General features: G+C 38.7%; 1 protein-coding gene across 15 annotated transcripts in view; it reads left to right on the plus strand.

Moving 5' to 3' along the window:
- TENM3 (teneurin transmembrane protein 3) overlaps positions 1-25,201 on the plus strand; it is a 1,315,365-nt gene extending 1,290,164 nt beyond the window's left edge. For all 15 annotated transcript variants that reach the window (XM_039550639.1, XM_039550640.1, XM_039550642.1 and 12 more), the window contains 6 exons: positions 6,068-6,243; positions 6,928-7,163; positions 12,730-13,026; positions 14,206-15,817; positions 17,694-17,824; positions 21,583-25,201. In XM_039550639.1, coding sequence (XP_039406573.1) covers positions 6,068-6,243; positions 6,928-7,163; positions 12,730-13,026; positions 14,206-15,817; positions 17,694-17,824; positions 21,583-22,338 — 3,208 coding nt within the window. In that variant the 3' untranslated portion in view covers positions 22,339-25,201. The remainder of the gene's footprint in view (positions 1-6,067; positions 6,244-6,927; positions 7,164-12,729; positions 13,027-14,205; positions 15,818-17,693; positions 17,825-21,582) is intronic.
- Positions 25,202-27,570: the final 2,369 nt, after the last annotated feature.

Raw genomic sequence — 27,570 nt, forward strand, 5'->3', positions numbered from 1 at the left:
AGGTGGGATTGACAGGAAGGGAACCAATGGGAACAACACATAGGAGGGACTCAGGGAAGGATCCAATGGGGCGTCGAGGAACAAAGAACTTTCTAGAACCAATACATATTAAATAAGGAAAATGAATATACATAACTTCATACATAAAACAAGAAGACAAAATATTAACCAATCAGGGGAAAACATGCAAAAGACAGAACAAGGGAATCAGGGGTTCTCACCATGACTGAAAGTTACATGCTAAACTTCGGTTGCTGACCACCACAGCTGGGTGTCTGAGTTCTTCTCAGGACAAAGAGTAGCTGCAGCCACCTGCACCGCTACAAATACTGATTTTTTTTTCCATAAAATCATAGAATATGAGTTGGAAGGGACTCACAAGGATCATCAATATCCAGCTCCTGGCCTTGGCCTGGACCCTGCAACAGAACAGCTCCAAGAGTCCCACCATGTGCCCAAGAGCATTGTCAGAACACTTCTTGAATTCTGTCAGGCTGGTGCTGTGACCATTTCCCCAGGGAGCCTGTTCCAGTGCCTGACCACCCTCTGGGTGAAGAACCTTCTCCAACATAAACCATATCCAACATAAACCTCCTCTGACAGAGTTTCATGCCATTCCCTCAGGTCCTGTCACTGGGCACCACAGAGAAGAGATCAGTGCCCTACCCTGCACTTTCCCTCACGAGGATGTTGAAGACTACAGTGAGGTCTCCCCTCAGTCTCCTCTTTTCCAGGCTGAACAAACCAAGTGACCTTGGATGCTCTGCTTTACATCCTTCTTACACTGTGGTGCCCAAAACTGCCCCCAGCACTCGAGGTGAGACTGCCCCAGTGCAGAGCAGAGTGGGACAATCCCCTCCCTTGCCCAGCTGGCAATGCTGTGTCTGATGCACCCCAAGGATACAGTTGACCTTCCTGGCTGCATTTTTCTTCATGCTTAACAATATTCCAGTTAAGAAAAAAAGAGAAATGCTATCACTTTTTAGAAAATAATAAAATAAAATTTTAAAAATCCACTTGTCATAATTTACAGGCTACTAATATATACCAAATTGTTATTTGCCTTCTTCTTGTTGAGCAAAACAAAATATTAGGAATACATACTGCCATATTCTTTATTGATTGGTGTTTTTCTAAAAAAAAAATTGTTATATCTCCAAAAGGGTCATAGTTTAATATTTCAGGTTTCCCTGAAATATAATTGTACTGTGAATTCACAAGCAAGATGCTAAACCTTTTAAGATACAAATACAAGTATACTGTGTGGAAATAAAGGAATAAATGCAGGTTATAAATGAGTAGTTACGGATGCACTGAAGTGTCTATTTCAATCAGACTAAATAAGAAATGAAAAAAAAAAAAAAAGAAATCATTTCTGCCCATGCATCTGTAGATTATTTTCACCTTTTTCATTCTTAGCAGGCTCATTCAGTCCCTCTTCAGACATATAAAAAGCAAAAATGCGTATCAAAATGAAAGTAATGTAGAAATGGAGTAAAGGAAAAAAATAGCACATTTCATTATGTTCAAGTTGAAAGTTTTCTTTCTTTCAACAACCCACATAATGGTTAAAGGTGGCCAGAACTAGAGCTTCCATTAAGTTGCCATGCCCAATTTTAAACCAGTGGGGGACAGAAGAGCTCCCTACGGGTGATGAAATGACAATAAAAGTGATGGTATATAAACTGTGGGCTTCTTTCCTTTTGATCGGCAAGATAACCATTTTGATACTGGTTGAGCATGCAATGAAAGTGCTACTGGAGTGGCTTTTCTTTACTGTAGTTTTCCAAATCTGAATTCACTATTTGGGAGGGACTAAACCTGCAGTGTGCTACGGAGGCTGAATACAAGTGAAAGAATGTATTTGGAAACCAAAATACTTTCATGTTAAGGACCACGGTCCTCTATGTAAATGTAGCTTAAATGGCCTCAACAAGCCAAGAGAGACACTTCATTGCCAGGTTAGGACAGATTTTTCAGCATGTTGTCAACATGGTATGCACCTAAAACAACAACATGTTGCACTCCTGAATGTCAACCTTGAACCTTCTGTTCTCACCTGCCAAGAAGCAGCATTCTGGTATAAAATGCTTCCCATTAATAGTTTGAAACAAGTAGGGTAATGTTCCATAAATTTTTTAGCCACTCTTGGTAATTTGAGATGCATAGAGGAAATACCTGATGTGAGTTGACTGAAAGTGTAACAGTACTTTTCTTTCTACTGTCAAAATTATACATGTCTATATTATGAAATGCATTCATGCTTCATTTCTTTATTACAGTATCCCAACTAATAGTATAATCTGTAACCAGTCTTAAATAGTTAATATGCATTTGGGACCGTATGTCTTGTTATCTGAAATGTGCTGGAACTGGTGTGCCTTGCTCTTCAACCTGACGTTTACAACAGCAAAAAAAAAAAAAATCACAGAATTTATTTTGTTAAGGGATTGTGCTGCAGAGGTCTGTGGAAAAACAGTTATCAGTCATAACTTAGCAATTGGCTTTAGGTGCAGCCTTTACTATACACTTTATTTCTACAGCTCCCTATTCTACATTGAAATAGCTTCTGATATGAATAATGCTCTGCAAGTTGGGGTCGAGCTAAATGTGCTACGGACTAAGATAAAATGCACTTGAGAAACAAGTCAAAAATAAAGAAAGTAGGACATTTCCATCTGTGGCAAGGCTTACCAGGAAGTTATTACTGCAAAGTGAAGTGTCCTACATAGCCTAGAACAGAAAATGGTCTGGGAAGGCATGTAATTAAAACTGAAGGAGATGAACAATGGAAGAGAGACTTCCAGCAGGTGAAGAGCAAAAGGTCAAGAATCTGGGAAGCTGATAATCATTATCTCTGAGAAATTCTCACTGCAGAAGTGGAAAACTATCTGGCAGTGGCAGCTCATCCTAAAGAAGAAAAAGAATTTGATCTAAGGGGAACTTCAGCTACCGGTGGTGGCAGCTGTCCCCACTGCTGCCTTCGTAGTTATTGACCAAATATGAAGATTGTTACGTTAATGCGAACAGAAATGAGCTGAGGGGATTAATGCACACAATGTCACATCCAGGGAGCAAGTTTCTGGTTTAGAGTTTTGAAAAGTTTATGTGAAACTCACTCTTGAGGAATTGAAGAGGTTGGTTGAACGGCTTTGCTGTGGAGCCTGGAAAAGGAGAAAGATCAGAGGGCTCCATGGTAACACGTGTGCCTGAGCTTGTGTTTGGATGAAAAGATCAAAGAGGCTGTGAAATGCCAAATATAGGCGCTCGCCCTCTAGACTTCAGATCTCGTTCCTTTTAGGGCAATTTCAATATTAGAACACTAGGCAGATAAAAAGAAATCTCTCAGTCTAAAACTGACAATCTTGGATGAATAAATTCACCTTGGCAGCAGAATGCAAGGATATTTGAATGTAATAAGAAAAATGGCTGCAGAATGCCCAAAGGTATGAGTGATATTGCTATGCTGTGCATTGATAAGGCTTTGATTGTGGGCAAGAAGATAGCAAGTATAAAGTAAGTTTAGTATTCGATGTACAGTGAACAAAATGAAGGACACACATTGCAATCTGTGATAAAATGGAATATGTAGTGAATTGTAGAAAGGCCTATTTCCCCTTTTTCTTTTTGTTCCTGGCTATAAAAGTATGAGAAATCCTATTCTTACCTTTCACATCTCAGTCACATTTTCTTCTTGCACTAGGATGCCTGAACCAAGCAATCATGGCTTTTAAGATTCTTTCAGCTTTACAGTCATGTTTTTAAGAACATGAATGTGTAGCATGATTTCTTGCTGGTCTTTGAACTCTCCCCCACTGTAATAATATTAACTGCTTATCTCAGGCTCATGATGTGCTTTCCCATATTTGTGAAAGACGGGACCAGTTCAAGAACTGTAGGCACAGTTGAAAAGTAATAATGTGGAAGCAAGAATGCATAAAAGAAGGATAGCACAGTTCAGTGCTGCATACTGCACTGAAGCCACACACTGCACTGAATACTACTAAATGCGTAGCATTTTCCGACTCAGGTGGTATACTGAGAAATAATTAGTTTCTCACAGATACTGTGATTAAAAGGGAAAAAAGTTCTTAAAGGGAAATCTTATCTTTTGTGCCTTTAGTAAGCATTGTTTGGAATAAAGACCAGTACTTGGCTACTGGAATCAAAGGATGGAAGTAATTCCCAACAAAGTAATTTGATACCATTTTCAAACATAAAGCAGAAAATAGAAAAGGACACTAATTGGACAATATATGCTCCCCAGGGAATTGCAAAGGGAAGCTGTGCATGAAAATAAAATAAGGTCTTGGAACTGAGGAATGAGACTGAGGTCATGAATAGGCTAGCAGTCACATTCATGCACAAGGAACTTCAGTATGTTTGTTTTGGTCTCCCGCATAAATGGAGTATCTCAGCTTGCCGAGTCCAGTATGTTAAAAAGAACCCCAATTAGGGACAGAAACACACTGGAAGAAACCCCATTATCATGAAATGTACTTAATTCAAAAAATAAGTTTCCCCACTTGACTTCCCTGGCTTGCAGTATGGTTTCTGATTTTTAAACATTCTTTTCTCTTGCCTGTTGCTAAGTGAAAGTCTTACACAAACAAGGGAAATCAACTGTGCTAAAAGGAGGGAAATGACCGTATGCAAAAAGCTGTCAAATCTACAGAGTAAGATTTGTAACTGGAAGAAAAATTTTCTTAACTTAATCTTTTCAGTTACAGCAATGCTGTGCAGTACTCATGCTGTTCAGAGAAAGTGTGTTGTGGGTTACAGCTGTTAGGATTAACTCAATTTAAGAAAGTTTCTGTAGCCTCAGTGATACACTTGGGGCTTTGTGGGGGCTTTTTTTTGTTTTGCTTTTCTTTTCCAGTAGGAGCAATTTTGATGATAATTATCAGCATGAAATGTCCAGCACATTGTGGGGACCTGCAGGGTCATGTTCTAGTTACTTTAAGAGACTAAGGCAGGCGTTCTTCAGCTTCTAACTACATGGTCACAGGAGAGGAATGGCAAACTCCTGAGAGCAAACAGGTCATACATGGGCATGGAATCATCCTTCGGGTGCTTTTTTCTCTGTTGCAGCTACAGACAGGCTATACTTCAAAACAAGGAGCTTCAGCAGAACACCTAGGCTGACAAATCAAGACTGTAGTACTGGAAGAGCTAATCTTAAAGACAAGTTTTATGACCACAAGCTCACACTGTGCTTTACCTCTCTCTATATACTGTGTCCAAAATACGTTTGGATGTGAGCATGGTCTCTGGTCATGTACCAACAGGGTATACCTAACAGCATAAGAGAAGACATGGTTTAGATGTCATAGATCTACTTCAATTACAGAAATTCTATCTACCTATTCATATTAAGTGGATATATAGCTGTTGGTTTAAATAAATGTCAGTTGACACAGAAGAAAAAATCTCATGGTTTGTGTCACAATTCTCAAACTATGATCCGCAGGCAGTTAACAAGTTAGAGATGCTAGCTGTTCTGGTTTCCAGCTACAAGCAGCTTAAGTAGATTAAATATTACCCCAGATTCTGTTTCATAGTACTCATAGTAATACAAGGGACAATAAGCACTCAGGAGGACAGGTGTTCTGCATAATCATTGAATAAGAAAGGCCCAAAAGACACTCTTATTAAGATACCCTTTTTTCAAAAATTTTGAGGATTCCTACTCAATAAAAGTAAAATCTAGTCCAGTAATAGGGAGTGAGTACAGAATGCTACAGAATTTAGCACCAAAAAATATGCTTCCTTTGAAATGGTGAATTAGATGTGCAGCAGGATCTGGTCACACTTCAAAGAATAATATGCAGATCTGAAGATCCATCTGTTTGCTCTTGCTATCACCATTGAGGCTGCTGTAGTTAAGCAGCTTTTGAGTACTTCAAAGCACGTTTGAAGTCTTTGCTATGCCTATCCCATGCACACATAAAAAAGCAAAAATGCCTTAACAATATGAGTAGCTGGTATTTTTGTTCATTTTACTTGTAAGTGAAAACAATTTGTTTCTGCTATGTATCATTTCTGGACGGTCTGGTTTTTTTTTTAGCTACGATAGCGAGGGCCGTCTAACAAACGTTACATTCCCAACTGGAGTCGTCACTAACCTTCATGGGGAAATGGAAAGGGCCATTACAGTGGACATTGAGTCATCCAGCAGAGAGGAAGATGTCAGCATCACTTCCAACTTATCATCCATTGATTCTTTCTATACCATGGTTCAAGGTACTGTAAACAAAAGATTTCTCAGCAGATACCAGCCTGAAAATTGTTTTCTTGTGGTACAAGCAGCAAATAGAAGTGAAACTTTAGGGGCACAGTGTTTGGAGGAACGGGTGATACATTCACATTTTTACACCTATATAGAAACAACTGTTCAAGGAAAGCAGTACTTGCGACAAACGTGGAATTAAGTAAGTTTTCTAACCAAATAGCTTTTGTGAGCAGCTGTGGGAAGTAAAATACTTACTTTGTATTAGAAAGGAATCTTGGCAAGAAGAGATGGATTGAAAAGGAAATAGGTACAGAAATAGTATGAAGTGATATTTTAGCTTAAAAATAGCATGCAATACCCCAGCAACCACATCCTTGCAAAAGTGAGTAGTCATATGCTTAGGATTAGGCCAAAAATGCCTAATGAAACAGCAGAGAATGTGTTTTGTGGCAGTCCAAAAGATATACTGTGAGGATGAGACTTTCTTAAGTGTTTAAGTAACTTTGATGATGTCCTAAAGGCATTTTTGGTCCTATGGGATACATTTATTCTTAACAATCTCACCCTGGCTCTTTATTACCATTGAGTCAGTTATGTGAAGTCAAGATGCACATATTGCATAAATATGTGTCCAGTACAAAGGCAGAGTCTTAACCCGTGTAGGTAACCTGTAATTCTCTTCTTGGCCTTTTCAGATCAGTTAAGAAATAGCTACCAGATTGGTTATGACGGCTCACTGAGAATCCTATACGCCAGCGGCCTGGACTCACACTACCAGACAGAACCGCACGTCTTGGCTGGCACTGCCAACCCAACCATGGCAAAGAGAAACATGACCCTCCCAGGGGAGAACGGGCAGAACCTGGTGGAGTGGCGATTCCGGAAAGAGCAAGCCCAAGGAAAAGTCAATGTCTTTGGCCGAAAGCTTAGGGTAAGCACAAGCATATCTACTGCGTTCTCATAAAGGAATGAGGAAATGTAAAGATATTCCTGTAGGTATTGCCATCCAACAACCACAGCATATTTATTGCAGACAAGTTGACTGTAGATCTGGAAGTACTTGTTTTTATTACTTCATTTATTGGCTGTTTTATTTGTTAATTGCTCTTTTCTGTGTGTCGTGGTTTAACCCCAGGCAGCAGCAGCCCCACACAGCTGCTCACTCACTCCCCCACCAGCAGGATTGGGGAGAATTGGAAAAGTAAAGTCCAGAGAACTCATGGGTTGAGATAAAGGCAGTTTAACAGGGAAAGCAAAAGCCACTCACACAAAAAGAAGTGGAACAAGGAATTAATTCACTGCTTCCCATGGGCAGGCAGGTGTTCAGCCATCTCCAGGAGAGCAGTGCCCCATCACACATAACAGTGACTTGGGCAGATCCCCCAGTTTACACACTGAGCATGATCCCATATGGTCTGGAATATCCCTTTGGTCAGCTGGGGTCACCTGTCCCGGCTGTGTCTCCTCCGAGCCTCCCATGCACCCCCAGTCTCCTCACCAGTGTGGCAGTACAAAAAGCAGAAATGGCCTTGGCTCTGTGTAAGCCCTGCCCAGCAGTAACAAAAACATCTCTGTGTTATCAACCCTGTGTTCAGCACAAATCCAAAACATAGCCCTGTACTAGCTTCTGTGAAGAAAATTAACTTTATCCCAGCTGAAATCAGCACACTGGAATTTAAACTGTTGGTTTTAGCCTGGAATGGTTAAAAGGAATAATTTTCTGCTTTCCTTCACTGTTTTTCTTTCTGGTACTGAATTCATGCAACCGATTCAGGATCCTGTTTTATTCTACCATAAGTTAGCATGATCCCTGGATTTTATTTCTTTTTTTTTTTATTTTAAATTAAAATTGTACTACGACTTACTTCTATGGTAGAGTTTAACTGTGTGTGCATGTGTATGGCATATTCCTCCAACATATGTCTTTACCATTTTGTTGGCATTTCTTCTTCCTATATAGTGAGTGAAATACAAGTAGGAAGCAAACTATGATTTATGACAGCCATTTGGTAAAGACAACACAGATTAAGCATTTAAAATTGTGTTGCCAGGAGACCATTTTAAGACCACATCACAGATCAGACTTACTATTAGAACTGAACTCAGTTCTTTAAAATAAGGCCTAGGCCACTTGACTTCTTGCCATTTGAAATCTTAAAATATTTTGTACCTTCCATTGGGACAAGAAAGGAGGGCATGCTGTTATGCAGGTTATATTACTCTCTACCACCTTCTCTACAAGAGGAATGTATTTTTTTCCAAGAAGGAAGAACAATTATGTACAGTAGCTGCTGCTTAAGAACAATATACTAGTACCTACCTGTGGCAGCTATCTTACATGGATAAGGAAGAGGAAAAGGAAGCCATGATTCTGAAGCACATCCTTGTGGTTCTGGTTCATAGGCATGTCATTACATACCACAGTGGTATAATACACCTGCCATTATGGATACACCTGTTCATTTATTAAAGAAGCCCAAGAGAGGTTTGGCAGTGAAACAAATCACCATGAGTGTGCAGTTCTCAGAAGTAATGCTAAGTTTTGGCATTCAAGTGCCAGAGGAGGTAAAAGTTAAAAAGAGGAGGTAAAGTTGTCAGGGGCAACTTTAACTTAGACAAATTAACACCAAAAAAAAAAAAAAAAACCACAACAACAACAACAACAACAACAACAACAACAACAACAACAAAAAAAACCAAAAAACCAAACCAAAAGAGAAGAGCAAACAAATTGGAAAGATTTAACAAGATGGCAGGGAAAATGAAAGATTACTGATTAGGATAAAATAATACTGATTAAAAGTGTATATAGAAATGGGAGAAGTAGGGCAGGTGGAGAATGAGCTAATAAGAGAAAAATGCCTCAAAAAAAAAAAAAGGAAAGAAACTTGTCAGCAATGACAATGAACAAAAGAGGAATGTTTTGTGAAATTGATTTACATGGAAAGGTATTACCAAAATGTCAGTCAGGGGTGGATGGGGGATGTAGGAAAGTAGAAAAAGAAAACAAGAGAAAGAAGAGGAATAACTTATGGAGCTCATAATTTCCATGTACAGACAGATATGTCATCAGCATTTTGCTGCAAAGAAGACAAATGTAGACAAAAAACCGTGACAAAATGTATTTTCAGTAAATGTACTCATCTCTGTGACACTTTCACTGTGTTGTACATATGCAGTATCTAATGTTATAAAGTACACTGTCAGATACTCTCTTGGTTTTCTCTCTTGTATTAGTTCTACCCAGTACTAGTAATCTTTCTAAAGAAATTAATTAGGAATTATGTTGCCCTTCCTTAACTCAACAATCTTCTGTCAATCTTGCTTTTGTTCCAACTTGGTGCTTAATTGTTCAATAAGCTAGTTCTGTCTCTGGAGCTGTATGTTTGATCTATAGGCTGGTCATAGGCAAAGGTCCTGCCAGTCCTCTGCACGGAAGAGCCCTTTTAGGGCCTTTGTACTGAGGGTCTCACAAAGGTCTCAAATAAAGGAGCTGGTATGAATTCTGTCTCAAGGGATGCACCCAGACTAGACCGGTAACACAGACAAGGGAGCTCACAAGAGGCATTTGCTCTGCCTCCTCTTGAGACCTGACATACTCCCAGCTATGCAGAGGTCCCCAGTTTTCACATTAGCTCTTGAATCTCTCTGTAAGACACAACAATATGTTTCTACTCCCAACAGAGGAATCACAAACAGATTTCATGCTTCTCACTGGAAAGAAAAACAGGAATTAAAGCAGAGGTGGATAGACGGAGATGTGAATTACTGAAACATATCAGGACAGTAGGTAGGGACTGTCAGAAGATTCAGTTTTGTGTCATTAAGTGTCTCTTCAGTGGAAATGTCCTGAAGTACAGTTTTAATCATAATGAAACCCAGAGGTTTCAGATATATTTGGAGTTTGTTTGTCTTGGACACAATAAAAATATTCAACTTTTCCTGTAGAAGCATTTTTAGCAGAGATGTTATCAAGAAGCACTTCATAGAAGGCACTGCTGTAGCTGAGATGAGCTATTCCAGCCCTACCCTGCCCAATGAAAGAAGCTGTATCACCAAAACTCATTGTTACTCTAATTGCCCATCTGTATTGAGAGATTAGGCAAGTACAGCCAAAATTTCACCAAAAGCTCACATGCCTGAATGCAAGAGCTCTGTCAGCAAAGTCTGAAAGCATGAAACTGGCTGGAACAAGAGGTATTTCCTTTCCTTCCCCTCCTATCCTGCCCTTACACAGACCAAACAGATGGGAAGTGAGAAGGCAAGGGATGACATTATCCCAGTTAGCAGCTAGGGCAGTGAGATAGCGGATTAAGTACTTTGTTGCAATTTATACCGGAAGGATGTGCTAAGCCAAGAAATTAACCACAATTGCTTGGACGTCTGCCTTAGCCATAAAACTAGCCTTCTTTCTTTGCCAGTTCAGAAATCAGAAGTGTCCATTTTAACTTCAGTGTCTAATCCTGAGAGGTGGACGAGAAAATTTATAAAAATCGTAATTAAATGTAAAGAAAGGGGAGGTGGAGAGAAAGGGAAGGAAAAAAATCAGAGAAGCAAAACAGGCAAGGACATGCAGAGATGAGTGCACGCATATGTGGGAGACACTGGGGGAAAAAAAGCCAGAGATAAAGAAAATTTAAGGATGAATTTAGATAAATGAGCTAATATTAGATGTTGGAAAAAATTTAAAAACCTACCTGAAAACAAGTAAAAAAGATATTACAAAAAAGGAGTTGAATGGGAATACTTCACAGCTAAGTTTAACCTATGTCTAGAATCAGTCCTGTAGCATTCATTTTTCAGATTATATTTAAATAACAATTGATGGTTCATTAAATAGGTAAAACAGCTATTCTGCATCTGCTAGACTTTGTGTTCTTTACTTAGGAGATCTACATGAAAATGTGATTTTTTTCTTAAATTGATAGTGCAGATTCCTCTCATGCCAGTGATTTCATATTAAAAAAGAGAAAGGTATTGTATATAAATAGACAGACTGAGCAAAACTGAGCATTTGGAGGAATTTTATATGCCTATGGCCTATCACCAGCACTTTAATACTTTTTATAACAATAATAAAGGATCTAATTTATATTGATCTTTTAGAAGCTTATCAGCCTCAGGGTAAAAGTATTACCATCCATGATATATGGAGTTTTGAACATTCAGCCTGAAAAAATGAAAAAATCTTCCGGTCATTTCTTTGGTGTATCCCTATCTATTCTCGTTTTTTTTGTGAATGTTATGTAGCCATCTTTGTTCACCTTTTGTAATGTATGTATGAAGTACTTGAAAAGGAATTTTTTAAAAATTCTTAATTCACACAGCTCTCTGTCCATTTCTACCCTAATTCCCACATGTTTGCAAAATATAGTGTTGAAAAAAATCTCAGTTATCACTTTTTCACCCCACCTGGAAAAACTTTTAAAAGACACAGCAGATACAGAAATGATTTACAGATGAACAAAGAAACCCTCGAGGCCTGTTGGAGAACACTAAAACACAATTCAGTGCTGAGGGGAATGGAGAAATGAAAAGATACTGGTATAGGAAAAGAAAACCAGACATTTTGTTTTTATAAATTCAAAAATGAGAGCTAATTCAATGAAACTGAAAGTTGGCATATTTGGAACACTAAAGGGAGGTGGGGGGTGGATTTCAATGTAAAAGTATTACCTAGAAACCACTATCCATCACTGTAGTTTAAACATATCAATAACAATGTTTTCAACATAAATGTGTCTATGCTAAGGCTTTATTTTCAAATCAAAATACTTACAAACTTCAAAGCATTTTTAACTGTTTTTCAATGGTTCAGTAGTCTCCTAGTCATTTATGGCTTTAAGTGGTCAGTTAACTAGGAGAAAGATACAATCCTCTGCTAAGGATTTCAGCCTTATAAATACATTGCAGCAGTGGATGGCGCACTGAATTAAATTTCCATTTGATCCAGAAGGGGGATGCCTATGTTCTAAAAACTGTTTAACCTTAATTTGAAGATCTAACATGCTTTTGAAGATCTTAATTCTGTATTTACTCTTTTGAAAAATACTTGCTGTGAAGGATTGGGATTCAGTTCTTTCTTAGCATGGTTGTTACGAACTGGAAAAGCAGTTGCTGGGAATATATTTTGACAATAATTTGCTAGATATACTTCAGACTGCCTACAAAAGAAGTAGTTTGTTCACTGAAATGACCCCATTTATTACAGAAGTTTTCAGTACACATCTTTCAGTATTTTCTTAGCAGTTGACTAAGCATCAAGAAAGAACACATTGCAACAAATTCTGAGCCATCTCTTCATATAATTAGACCTTCTAAGGTAGATACTAATATAGTGCCTTACAATTATATCAAGAAATTGCTAAAATAATTCACACATATAGCAAATCAATCACTGTAAGTGGTATTTAAAGAATAGCTAGCTTTGTGGAAATAACAGGTGGCTGGGGTTTGAACAGCATGATTTATTGTGTCATTTTGTTTGCTTTAAAAAGGTTAATGGCAGAAACCTCCTTTCAGTTGACTTTGATCGAACCACAAAGACAGAAAAGATCTACGATGACCACCGTAAATTCCTGCTGAGGATTGCCTACGACACGTCAGGGCACCCCACCCTGTGGCTCCCGAGCAGCAAGCTGATGGCTGTCAATGTTACCTATTCATCCACAGGTCAAATAGGCAGCATACAGCGAGGCACGACTAGTGAAAAAATAGAGTATGATGGACAGGGAAGGATAGTGTCTAGAGTGTTTGCTGATGGGAAAACTTGGAGTTACACATATTTGGAAAAGGTAAAGAACACTCAGGTTTTTAAAAATGCTTGGAATGTGCTCAAAATCTGCAGCACCTCACTGCTGCATACAAAGCAAAAAATAGGTAGCAGAAGCACATCGCAATTATTCTAAGTATCAACATGTGATTCCAAGGGGAATGTTTCATTCCACAGATATGTAATCATGCTGTAGCTAATTGCTAGGAATTGATGTGTTTTTCAATTATTTAGGCCACTGACTAACAAGAAGCATCTGTATTTACCTTTTATCTTAACACTTAAAATAAGGTACAGGGACTATCTGCAATTCAATTCAGCTGAAAATAATTTGTTTGCAAATGCTTCACTGTTGTGAGCTTTTTTCACTACCAAGAAAAGCTCTTTTTTCTAAATAGTTACAGCTGTCAATTTGTACTTGCTATATGTTGTAGCATCAAAATAAGGGATAGGCAAAATATTAGGAATCAATATATATGTATATATAGCTCTCCTTCTAGAAATACCTGTGAATCTCATGTCTGCTATGCAGAAAGAGAATCCATTTCTTTCAGGGGTTTAAATATATTTCTGTTGAAGCTGTTGCTCAGAAAATACTGTTTACTAGTCATCGCAGACATAATTTAATCAAGACCCATGATACATAATAGCCACGCATTAGAAAAATGTCAGAGTAATTCAAGTAGCTCCTTTTGATATGAATAATCAAACAATTGTTTTGCCTATGTCTCAAAAGCTCACAGAACAAGAACATGGTATTCAGAGATCTCAGGCTATTCAAATTCTTCAAAATCATCTCTAATTGTAGGGAAGAAATTCTATCTCCCATATGTTGTTCTCCTCGTGAGTTAATGGCTCTAAGACAGTTTTACTTCTTCCCATATTAAACATGACTTATCTGAATCCATTGACAATCTGCTGTTTAGCTGTGAATGCTTGATAAAAGAGTGATACAGTCATAACAAGTAGCAAATTATGAATGTGGAACTACTAATTACAGAACCTCTTACAATTAAGCATACAAGTAAATTAGGCAGGGAGATGTTAACAACATGTAAGGTCAAGGATAACTCAATTAAAGAGGAGATAATTTTCTCAAGTGGGAATGTCACATTTTTGTGAAGAAATAGTATCAGTATATGGCGGGAGGGGAGAAACTGCACCGTTTGTCACATGATAAAAATCTGTTCTTAATTTTCAGTCAATGGTTCTTCTGCTCCATAGCCAACGGCAGTATATCTTCGAATATGATTTGTTGGATCGGCTTTCTGCTGTCACCATGCCCAGCGTTGCTCGTCATACCATGCAGACTATCCGCTCCATTGGCTATTACCGGAATATATACAACCCCCCGGAAAGCAATGCTTCTGTTATAATGGACTACAATGAAGAAGGACAGCTCCTTCAAACTGCTTTCCTGGGGACAAGCCGAAGAGTATTATTCAAGTACAGACGGCAGACCAAGCTCTCAGAAATTTTATATGATAGTACTAGAGTTAGTTTTACGTATGATGAGACAGCAGGAGTCCTGAAAACAGTAAACCTCCAAAGCGATGGTTTTATCTGCACCATTAGATACAGACAAATTGGCCCATTGATTGACAGACAGATATTTCGCTTTAGTGAAGACGGAATGGTAAATGCCCGATTTGACTACAGCTATGACAATAGCTTCAGAGTGACTAGCATGCAAGGTGTCATCAATGAAACCCCATTGCCTATTGATCTCTACCAGTTTGATGATATCTCTGGCAAAGTTGAACAATTTGGAAAATTTGGAGTCATATATTATGATATTAACCAGATCATTTCAACAGCTGTAATGACGTACACAAAACACTTTGATGCACATGGGCGCATCAAGGAAATTCAGTATGAAATATTTCGGTCACTAATGTATTGGATTACAATTCAGTATGATAACATGGGACGAGTGACAAAAAGAGAAATTAAGATTGGGCCATTTGCCAACACCACAAAATATGCTTACGAATATGATGTAGATGGTCAGCTCCAGACAGTTTATCTAAATGAAAAAATAATGTGGCGATACAACTATGACCTGAATGGCAACCTCCACTTGCTCAACCCCAGCAGCAGCGCCCGTTTGACGCCACTTCGGTACGACCTGAGAGACAGAATAACTCGACTAGGAGATGTACAGTACAGGTTAGATGAAGATGGATTTCTGCGTCAGAGGGGTACCGAAATCTTTGAATACAGTTCAAAGGGCCTTCTTACTCGAGTTTATAGCAAAGGCAGTGGGTGGACAGTGATTTACCGTTATGATGGACTTGGACGACGAGTTTCCAGTAAAACTAGCCTTGGACAGCATCTCCAGTTCTTTTATGCAGACCTTACTTACCCAACCAGGATAACTCATGTATATAACCACTCAAGTTCTGAAATCACATCTCTTTACTATGATCTGCAAGGACACCTTTTTGCCATGGAAATTAGCAGTGGGGATGAGTTTTACATTGCATCAGACAATACGGGGACACCACTGGCTGTTTTCAGTAGCAATGGTCTCATGCTTAAACAAATTCAATACACTGCCTATGGAGAGATCTATTTTGACTCTAACCTTGATTTCCAGCTGGTAATTGGATTCCACGGAGGCTTGTATGACCCACTGACCAAGCTAGTCCACTTTGGAGAAAGAGATTATGATATACTGGCAGGCCGGTGGACAACACCCGATATTGAAATCTGGAAGAGAATTGGGAAGGATCCAGCTCCTTTTAATTTGTACATGTTCAGAAATAACAACCCGGCCAGTAAAATACACGATGTGAAGGATTATATCACAGGTAAGAGAAAGTTACTTCATTGTAGCTTGGGGATGCTGGATCTATAGGCATCCAATTTAGAGGGAATGAGACTGTAGGTAGCAAGGACAGGAAGGGTTCTTCTGTGATCAGTTTAACTCACCAACATCACAGAAAATATTCACTGGAAGTTGGTTGATATTTTCCAGGGTAGGCTTTTGCAAGGCTGCTAATATAAATTGCCCAATAAGCTCCAGGGCTAGCACAAAGTAATGAGTACACAGCCAGGTGCAGGGAAGGAGGAATATGATAGTATAGATAAAGGAGTGAACTTCTCTTTTGGCAAAGAAAGGTGCTAACGTGCTTTCATATCTCAATTCCTAGAGAACCTATATGCTTTCTGTGGTTCTAAAGTTAGTCATGTGTAGTGTTTTCCATTATTCTACACACCAAAAATCTGACTGCATGACACCAGAATTTTTGGCTCAGATACATTTGATTTTTTTGTATTTGAATAGATGTTAATAATCCAAAATACACAGACATTGCCAGTCTACAGCAAGGGCTCAGCCCTGCTCACATAGGAGCTGTGAGACTACCACTTATAAGAGCATCCTGGGAATCAAGTGGGTTTGCATTCATTTAACAAACAGCAGCTATTAAGTGGGTTGCTAACAGGCTGCCTGGGAGTAAGGACAATAACAGACCTCTGAATCTGTCCTCTTTTAGCAGCATGTGCTGTAGGGCATGCAGTTAGAATCAGATTCTTTGTGGCATTGAAAATCATGCACTTAGTTCAGAAATTGTCCTCAAAATACAGTTTTGGTTCTTTTCTTAACATCTTTAATGTCTGAAATGCACAGACACACACTACTTATATAAGGTTATTATTACAATTAGCAATTTGGCTGACTGGCAGTTTTAGATGCAGCACCTCATGAGGCATATCATTTATTTGAAAATGCTAGAAATTATTTTAAGATAAATATTTTTTATTCTTTAATTTTTAGAAAAATTTGCTTCCTTGTTCCACTTATTGTGAGCTTTCTTAAATAAAAATTACTAGACTTGGTAAGGAGCCACTCTGCCAACCTCTAAGCATAGTATTTGTGGAAGACAGTGTAAAAAAACAGAAACAAGGCAGAGCACTCATTCTTCCCAAACAATTGTTAACTAATTGTTGGCACCCCTAATTTATTTTTAACAGAATATAAAATGTATCATAAATAATGTTACCTAATGATAATTTAGTATCCTGTCTGCTTACTGATGCATTTCATTAGCTTTTAATTTCATCAATCCAACATCATTTTGAAGAGGACCAGATTTCTCTTGAATCAACAAAAAATATCTGCCAAATAATTTAAAAGGTAATTTGCCATATAGGTGCTATTTCAGGAGTAGTTTGAAGACATTACAATAACACATACACACCAAAAGGAGAGGATGTGCTCTGCAGTATTTTTTTTTTTTGCTTTGTTTTAAAGTATTGATGACGAAGATGTGACATAAAGCATGTTTAGCCTGATCATGAAATTCCAGTTAGTTTAGGCTGTATGACAAGGAAATCTCCCTTCAATTGCAATTGCACTGCCATAATTGTTCTGGAAGTCACAGAGGCCTTCAGACTTGCTGAACCCTGCAATACCTTTCAACTGAGCCTAGTGCAACTCTAATATAGAGCAGACATTTTCTTTTAAGTTTAGAGCTATAAGTTTCCTGTATAAGTTTGCTATTGTCGCTATAGCACAAATCTAAATCCATACATATCAAAATGAAGACTGTTGAATAATGTTCATGATACAAAAGGAAATCAACTATGCCAAAAGCTATTATATGTAAAAATGGTATAGTTGCAAAATATAGAACAATTCTAATATTTTTCTCAATTTTTTTTCTTATAATTATTCTCTTTCAGATGTTAACAGCTGGCTGGTGACATTCGGCTTCCATCTGCACAATGCCATCCCTGGCTTCCCAGTTCCAAAATTTGATTTAACAGAACCTTCTTATGAACTTGTGAAGAGCCAGCAATGGGAAGACATACCAGTAAGAAACAAAACTAAATATAAAAATTGAACAAGATAGAATGTTCCCTTCTATTCAGATCTTACTAGGCATGGATAATTCTGACAGCCAGAGTTATTTGCTAAATTAAATCCAAACAATACCTTTATCTAGTTTCAAAAGAATTTAAGAAATTACAGATGGAGGGGTTTTTTTACAGCTTTGCTCAGTTAGGTACTATTTTATACAAGCTTTTGTTTGCTTTCAGCAATAATAAAAATTTAAAAGACAATAATCAATGAAAACAAGTTTAAGATGCTTTAAAGATGTCTAATTTCATAGCAGAAACTACATAGATTATATTTGTACTAACATTCTGCCTGAAGACAGTAACTGAACACTGTAGTTAAAAAATGGACTGTGAAATAAACAGAACAGGTGATAAAACATACACATAACAAGCACCACTATAATTTTACTTCTTTTTAATTTTAGCCATGCGTTATGGACACCATGTGTTACATGTAGAGATAAAATACTGAAACTGAAATTACCTGAGGTAAAACCTATTATATTACATAAAAGTAAAACTCAGGTGCTTATGAAATTCTTTGAAAGCAAAAAAATGAACTTTCATCCTGAAAACCTGCTACAGTTTTAAATAATGAAAAATAAATGCGGAAGTAAAACCTAAGTCTGCTATTTAAGAAAATTGTATTTACAAATTAGGCTTACTCAAAGATCAAAGACCTACGTCCTCAAAAATCCTATTGTTTTTGGTTTAGAAGGAAGAGTTAAGAGACATTAAAATGAGTGATCCCATTGTAAGCAGTCAAAAAGTATCTCTTTCTACAAGAATCATGATAGAGAATGTTACAAGAATTAAAGATGATATAATCTTAAAAAATCTTACAACCTAATGTAGACAAAAGTCCTTAGAAGGGTGGCCCAGCAGAAGGGAACATATGGAAGCTAACTTTGTATTTAGGAAGTTAGTTAGTCAGTTAGTTAGTTAGTCAGTTAGTTAGTTAATTTTTAATAGCAAGTAATTGAGTAACAGGGAAAGACCTTAGAGCACAACATGGGATTGATTAATGTTTCCCATGAGCAACAAAAGCAGTGAAGGAGGAGCATGGCAAGCACCCCGGTTGTAATGGGAGATAAGAAACCTGTCATCAGGCATGGCTGTGAAGAACTATCAGAAGTTGTTTATTTAGGTCTCAAAGGCTACAGAATGAAATCATCCACTAACACCAGCAAATGCATACCAGGAACAGAACCAGTGTGGTCAAAGAGATGAGAACAGACAGCTAGTTGTCAAAAATCTTCAGGGGAGAGCTCAATAACATGAGGAATGCCAGGGGCATGTGACATGACAGAGCAAGAAGCATGTGATAGGAAAACAAAGATTCAAAATTCTCAGGTAGGAAGAAGCTGCAACTCTGATATTCACTGGTGAACAAGCACATGCAACCAGGAGGCAGAAGTAAACACAGAAACCACTTAGCATTTTGAAACATTCTGGAGTGAGTGAGCTTTACTGAGCTCTGAGGATACATGTTAAAAATAAACAAACTTTGTCATTATGGAGTTGCTATAGCATCTTGCTGCTCTCACTGATGATTGCTGTCTACAATATATTTTGTGCTCAATAGCTTTTACATAGGATTTTCAACAGCTGAAATCCACACTTGTTAGCAAGTGCAGACAGAAATCTGCCACATTCAAGAAGAATGGAGAGTCCAAGTTAATTCATAATTCCGTCAGGAGTTGTCCCCTCCAGAAAGCTACCCTTGTGGCAAAACAGAGAAGCCTTTGCAAACTTTTTGCCAGGCTTTGATCAGCAGCAAGGCTGAATTAAATGTTGTTTGAATCTTAATGACTCCTGCTTAGTCTCCCATCCAGAAATTTAGGAAAACAAAACATGCTTTTGACTCATTTGTCAGCAGTGAATCAAACGGTTCAAGCAGTATTTTACTGAAAGGAGAAGGGGTCAATTGGAAGATAAACTGGATCATCATCAAAAACGAAGTACTCCTTTTCAAAAGTGCAGCCAAAGCTATTTAAATCTTTGTTTCCTGCTGAGGCAACTGCCAGGGCAGCTGTCTGCTCTCCACCTCTATCAGTACAGCTCATTCACAGCTTGTCGCTGTTACGACCCAGGGTTAGACTGATGTGTCTATTCTGCACAGTTGTAAGGTCTCATCCCAGCCACAGCTGACCCTGTAATTTGAGCTGTTTTGCTATCTAGCTGCACTAGCTAACCATTCCTGCTAGCTGCTTCTGCTCCTTTCAGCTCTTCTGGCTAACGACTGCAGTTATGCCGACGGTCCCACTCCCCAGCCATCCTCTTTACTGAGAGTGCATCTGGCATAGTGGGCTACACACAGCTCTTCCATGACACTCCTAGCTTTTCCATTAGACTGGCTTGTTGGTTCTTTTCATTCATTGCCCCTTGTCTTTGCTAGCTATAAACAAAACAGTGCTGTATTCACCGTTGCACCCAGCTGAAGTTCTTGGGGAAAAGCGCTTTGAGGCAGGAAGCTGATACTTGGAGTGAAATGGAAGGTCACACAGCCGGATTGGCCACAGTCTTTTCACACATGCCCTTTTATCAGTTTCTGCAAGTATTTGTAAGAAAGGGTATCAGTCCCCAGTCCCCACCTCACTGGTCCATACCATTTGCTTCCTTGTCTTTAACTGTAAAGACTGTCATTACAGTTTATTTCCCTCATTCCTTTAGCAGCTTGAGGGATTATGAGAGCCTCCCTGCAGTTTGGTCTCAGGCTGCTGCTACTTGAGAGACTCTTACCTCCTGACTCAGCATAAAGAAAGGCTTGTTCCAATTCTAAAGCACAGCTTCATGACCTACAAAAATCTCCTCAATTTGACTGGATGCATGGTAGACAGGAATCATATCTGAGCAAGCTCAGGGGAAGAGATGACACCATAGTAAGATGACACTGTAGAGTAAGACAGTTCTTACCTGTTTTAACATGACATGACCTGGCAATGTGCACTGGCAGCCCATAAAGCCAATCATGTCCTGGGCTGCATCAAAATCAGTGTGGCCAGCAGGGTAAGGGAGGGGATTTTGCCCCTCTACTCTGCCCTGGTGAGACTTCAGCTGGAATACTCCATCCAGCTCTGGGGTCCCCAGCACAGGAAGGACATAAACCTGCTGAAGCAAGCCCAGAGGATGGCCACCCAGTTGATGGGACAAGACTATACAAGAGCAGGTGGTGACCAGGGGGAATGGGTTCAAATTGAAAGAGAGTAGGTTTAGATTACATATTAAGAAAAAAATCTTTACTGTGAGGGTGGTGAGGCCCTGGAACCAGCTCCCCAGGGAAGTTGTGGATGTCCCATCACTGAAGGTGTTCAAGGCCAGGTTGGATGGGGCTTTGAGCAACCGGGTCTAGCTGAAGATGTCCCACAGCAGGGGGGTTGGAACTAGATGATTTTCAAGGTCCCCTTCCAACCCAAACCATTCTGTGATTCTTGTGGTTATGTATTGGCTTTGCAAGTCTGTCCTGTGCAGCCCAGTAAGTAGCCCCTGAAGTTAAATATTATTTTTCTGCAGGTTCTCAGGGAGACAAAGAGTAAAAGCACTGAACATTAGGAAAATAGTTTTGTAACTCAGCAGAACAAGCAGTATGCAGATCTAATTAACTCCTTGGCACTGTCAGTTGTGGCATATCCTGTTGTTGTCCACGGGCAGCACACCAAGAAATCCTGGCTGTTTGGCATTTAGGGGGCTACAGATGGCTGGTAAAACTTCTGTCTGTTCTTGTTTACAGCCAATTTCTGGAGTGCAACAACAAGTGATGAGACAAGCAAAGGCTTTCCTTTCCCTGGGAAGGATGGCAGAAGTGCAGGTCAGCAGACGGAAATCCAGTGGAGAAAAGTCATGGCTGTGGTTTGCCACGGTAAAGTCTCTGATTGGGAAAGGGGTGATGCTCGCTGTCAATCAAGGCAAAGTGCAAACAAATGTGCTCAACATTGCAAATGAGGACTGCATAAAAGTGGCAGCTGTTTTGAACAACGCTTACTACCTAGAAAACTTGCATTTCACTGTGGAGGGAAAGGACACGCACTATTTTATCAAGACCACCTCCCCTGAGAGTGACCTTGGGACACTGAGGCTGACAAGTGGGCGTAAGGCCCTAGAGAATGGCATCAATGTCACTGTTTCCCAGTCCACCACTGTGGTGAACGGCAGGACTCGTAGGTTTGCTGATGTTGAAATGCAATACGGTGCTCTAGCGCTTCACGTCCGCTATGGCATGACACTTGATGAGGAAAAGGCCCGAATACTGGAGCAAGCCAGGCAAAGAGCTCTTTCCAGTGCCTGGGCCAGAGAACAACAGAGAGTAAGAGATGGAGAGGAAGGCGCCAGGCTGTGGACAGAAGGAGAAAAGAGGCAGTTGCTAAGTGCTGGAAAGGTACAAGGATACGATGGGTACTATGTACTCTCTGTGGAGCAATATCCAGAATTAGCAGACAGCGCTAACAATATACAGTTCCTCAGACAAAGTGAGATAGGAAAGAGGTAACACACTGGCTTAGCTCAGGCTGCCAAAGAGACTGTGTACCAGTGTCTTCTAAAAAGGAGACCAAACTGTTTTGCTGCATTACTACTTGAGCCTAAGCTTACATCTTTGCTCAGATTTTTTTCTGTAGCACAATCCAGACTCTGTAACAAAAAGAGCGCCTTCCAGAAGAATGATACTGCTAATGACAAAACTTTTTTTTCTCAATGACCTTAAAGGTGATCTGCTTTAAAGAATATGTTTACATATGCATATCGCTGCACTCAAGTTGGACTGAAAAGTATTAAAAAAAAAAAAAAGAAGAAAAAAAGAAAATAAAAAGGCCTACAGATTTTGCAACAGGCTGTCTGTTTCTTTGAGGCACTGTATTTAATTAAGATACAGACCCATACAGTGTTTCCAAATAGTACTGAATTGTTGACCTTTGCTTACGAGAAGTAGTCTCTCCTTTTCTCTCTCTCTTTTTCTCTCTCTTTCTCACTGCATAGGATGTGGTATATATCTGTTAATTTTAAAACGTGGGGCAAAAATTACTGTTTATAGACAACCCAACTGCATTAAACTGTGCTGCTTTCTAAAAGGACATTGGCACAAGTGACTTATGCTACCATGGGAATTTAATAATGGATTTTACAATGCTAACATGGTTTGCCTTGGGAGGAAAATGGCAAGTAGAATCCTTGTTGCATATAAGCAAAGGAAACCCTGATTTTTTTGTAAATTATGTGAGACAAGTTGTTTATGGATTTTTATATGAATTACAATTTACTGTACATCAAATATTAGTCTCAGAGGAGTTAATTTATGTAAAGTGTTTAAAAAAGTTTATACTTAAAAATAAAATGATAAAAACATGTGCTGTGTGTGATTTTTTTTAAAGAAAAAGGAATTGCACCTTTTATGTTATAGCTGTACAGTATAAAGGATTATATTGTAGAGATATAACAGTGATGACTAATGTCCAAAAGTGTTAATATTTTTGTATTAGGTTTAAAGCTGTGCATCTATCACTCTGCTGATAGGATGGGACACTCCACAAAGTGGCTGGCTGAATCAGACCACAGCTCCCTCCCCTCCCTCTCCTGTCACCCAGGCCAGTGCCACTTCATCAGTCATTGTTAGAAGGCACAGTAACCAAATAAGTCTCATTTAGTATGATGGAAGACTTTAATAGGTTGGGGTTTCCTTGTCTTTTTCCACCCCTAATGTAATAAATGGACATTTATTCATACCAGGTGGGGTTTCTGTTGGTTTTTTAGAAGCTTTGTTTCACAATGGAGGAATAGTGTCTCAGGTGCTTGGCAAATTGTATGTAGAAGAAGAAAAAGAAATTATGTAGTTTCATCCAGTTATGTCAACTTTGTCTTCTGTATAATACAGCTCTTTTAGATGTTAATAACTCCAGATAGAAGAAACGTACCTCTGACCTGATGCTACAGAATTGCTCTTTAGGCAGGCAGGCTGTTCACTAGGCTCATCTCCTGGCCTTCAGCTGGCAGATCAAATCTCATTACTGTGAACACTAAACCTGGGGATGGAGAGGAAGGTCCAGTTCTAGTGCCTAGTCTGCATCTCCACATCACTGCATAGATTTGGCATGCTCTGCTCCAAGGCCCAGTATATTTGCTGCAGGAAGAACTGAAGTGTGCAGCTGGTTCCTTATAGGAAGCCTGTGGTGGCATCTATGGCATCTGTTCTACATCTTGGCTGAAACCATTCTCAGAGCTTTAGTCTCAAGAGCACTAAATTCAGCCACAAAAATAAATATTTTTAAGATGAGACAAAATTGGGGGGTTTGATGTTCATTGAAATATACACAGTATTTCTATCCATGTATTATAATGACAGAACATAGTAAGTGAACGTGTCTTAACTATGAATGGTTCAAGTGGATGTAATAAAAATAGTTTTCTAACTGCTTTGTATTCTGAGAGTCTATGGTATTACATACTCTAAATTGCACATTAGGATTGTTTGATAAACAGATTTGAATTTCTCCCAGCCAAGTCGCTACCGAATCTACAGTATCAGTGCTATTACTGTATGTGTGTATTTGGTAGAGCATACAGAACTAATTACACATATAATGAATGCTAATCATCTATTAGAATTAAAGCACAGATTAGTTGTTAGTACTTTTACCCTTGAAGCTTGAGGGCCCTAAATTTAGAGAGAATGGTATGTCAGACCCCAGAGGCGTGTCATTGATCTACGTATTCTTTTAAAAAGATGTAAAATGCTAGGTGTTTGCAGTTCTGTTGGGTGGCTCTTCCACAGCACTGTATTTAGCATGCTGTAAGTGCTCTCTGTTGAAATAGGCTCATATTCTAAATTATGTCCAATGTTTCTGTTCTGTTTGAATATGAAAAGCTTGTATGACATGTCAACATTGAAATATATCTTCTACTTGGCGCGTACCAGTCCCTTCTCCTTTGTTCTGGCACCAATAAACAACAAATTATAGTATCTGTTGGTGATCATTTTAGATGCAGTCAAATCAAGCCAATTAGTGGCCTTGTTAGTAGGTATAATGAGCCTATTTCTTGCTAAAAAAAGACTTGTGATCTGGACATGCTCCTGCAGGAAATAGTGACCTTGGGGAATATAGGAACAAAAGATCTTTTTAAAGAAAAAATATGCATAATTAAAGAAGCATATTACAAAAATAAGAAAAAAAGAAAGGAGATTCTAAGTATTTTAGACAATGCCAGTCAAAATGCTATCCTGATATTTTGAGATGTATATTTCGTCTGATTTGTATTGTTCTTTTAATTTGCCTTCTTAACTTTATATGTGTCCTGAATTTTCCACAAATTGATAACTATAGATTGCATCTAGGCTTTCCAATAAAAGCCAACCCAATGTGTGTGTGTGTGTGTTTGTTTATATTTGGGTTTTTTTAATCTGTATGTCAGATATTGCATCTGTGCTGCCGCTTTTCTCATATCGAAGAAGCAAAGTGATCCCCTTGCACTGGTATTGATTCATTTGCTTCACAGTTGGCAGTGTCTTTTTTTTACTCTATCCAATGGCTTCATCTGCTAACTCAGCAAGGTGAATTACTCCATGGGATCTCTCAGGGGGCCTACTTTAGAGAAAACATTAAATATACCTCACAAAGCCAAATCTTTTATGGATAAGGAAAGCCAAAGAACAAAAGAATCACTTAGAACTGTTTTCTCTCATATTCTCTTGGGTAAAAATATGACAAAAAGTACTTGATTATAAAGAATTAGACTGGCCCTAGTAGTTACCTATATACACAGAAGAGATCCTTCAACCTGCATTTAGGCCCGCTTCACAGAAACTGCTGACTTCAGCATTGCTCTGCGTCAAGAGACTGCTTTCATTTTATTTGGAGCAAGCAGACTTCACCACACTTACTTTGTAGTGACAACCTTGAATTGGTAGCATGTTGATCCAGCACTAATCAGGTCACTGCTTAGCTAACTATGGCCTAATTTTGTTATTAAAAAAAAAAAGGCAGTAAGAGATCTTTGTATGTTCACGCTTGGGAGGTGAGAGAGTTGCATTTGACACAGGGGAAAAAAAATGCCAGTTACCACTGCCACTCTTCTGAGGCATTTCTAAAGTGATGGCTGAAAGGCTGTCAAAGAAAAAACACTGCATAAAATAACAGTTAGAATTGTCTATGAGAGAATAGGCTGCATTTGCAGAGAATCAGATGACAAAATGTTTGAATTCTGCTTTCAGAAAAAAAGAAGGAAAAAAAAAGCTTCTGAAAGTGTTGATACCTTGGTATACTGCTATCTCTAGAAGGGCAAGCTATGGCTATACATATGGCCAGCTTGAGAACCTTTAAGAAAAAGAGGAAGAAACTCATGCATAATTCTTTGGGGATGGCAAAGCAGAGGCACTTATTAGAAACAGCTTCTAAGCAGCTTATTAGAAGCTGCTTATTTGACACTTACTAGAAGCTGCCAGGGTTAAAAATAAGCCAAAGCAGAGAGCAGCATCCCACAGCATAAACTGAACAGCACAGACATAGTGATATACCCCTAACTGCAAAACCACATCCAAACCCACCAAACTAATCAGCTTCTCATCTACAGCCAATCAGTCCTAAGGACTAAATATATAAGGCTTATAAAATTAAATTGATCTTTACACACACAAGTTTCTGGGACTCTGTCATACAAAACAAAAAAAAAAGCCAAACAAAAAGTGATAAAAAACAAAATGAAAACCAGTTTATTGATGAGTATGTGCCAATTCTCCCCCTGGGAAAAAAAGGAACACGTGATCTATAGCTGTCATGCTGACAGAGCTTAAGACTTCATGTTTTACCTCTGAAGTTTTTAGCTTTGTGGAAGACTGACCACATAAGGCAAATTTAACTGTGTGAGTACCTAGGCTACACCTATTCAAAAAGTCAAAAATAGGTAATAATAATAGGTAAATTAATAAATAAAATAATAAATAGGTAAACTAATAATAGGTAAATCCTTGCTCATCCCCCCCAGCTCATTTTTCAACAGAAGTAACATAAATAAGGATGCCAGAGCTTAATTAAGTGCACCACAAAAAGCTGAAAAAATGCAGCTTTTCTGTTCACCCATCCCAGAAACCTATTTGTTATGGACCACTGAAAGTGTTTTAGGCCTTTCAGGGTGAGAGATGGTGGAAAGGTTTGTTTGTCATGCCATCTCCTAATCACAAGATATAATACTGGCAATTACAGATGGCACTGTGAGGGACAAGAACATGCTGTCTGGTGCTCTGGCACAATCTGCCCTGCTTTAATAACCAGATGTGCTGGTGACGACAGGGTAGGGAGAGCAGAAGGGAGGTGAGCTGCCATTAGGTGGCCTGGAATGCAACAGTGAGAATGAAGTCACGCAGTACCACACAAATAGTGGCATGAGGATTATTAACTGCAATATTCTTTGTACGCATTTTTAAAAAAAAATTCACAGCCTGATTTCTAGCATCACAAATGCCAAATGTATGCAATTCTGAGCAGTGCAAGCATGACATAAAATGCATCACTAAGACGCATTAAAGATAAATATGCTAAATATGGGTCCCCACTTCTAAACAAAGCAAGCTAAACAGTAACACCATCCCTTTCTTTCAGTACATGAGAGCCTTATATGCAATTTAGAAGGTAAGCGTAATATGATGGCAGCTCATTAAAGTGTCATGTTTTCACAGAACCTGCTTTATTGCAGGTAGACTCTCTTGCTGTTAATTACCATAACTTCGTAGGTAAAT

The sequence above is a fragment of the Corvus cornix genome, chromosome 4 (genome assembly GCF_000738735.6).
Source record: "Corvus cornix cornix isolate S_Up_H32 chromosome 4, ASM73873v5, whole genome shotgun sequence".
Lineage (NCBI taxonomy): Eukaryota > Metazoa > Chordata > Aves > Passeriformes > Corvidae > Corvus > Corvus cornix.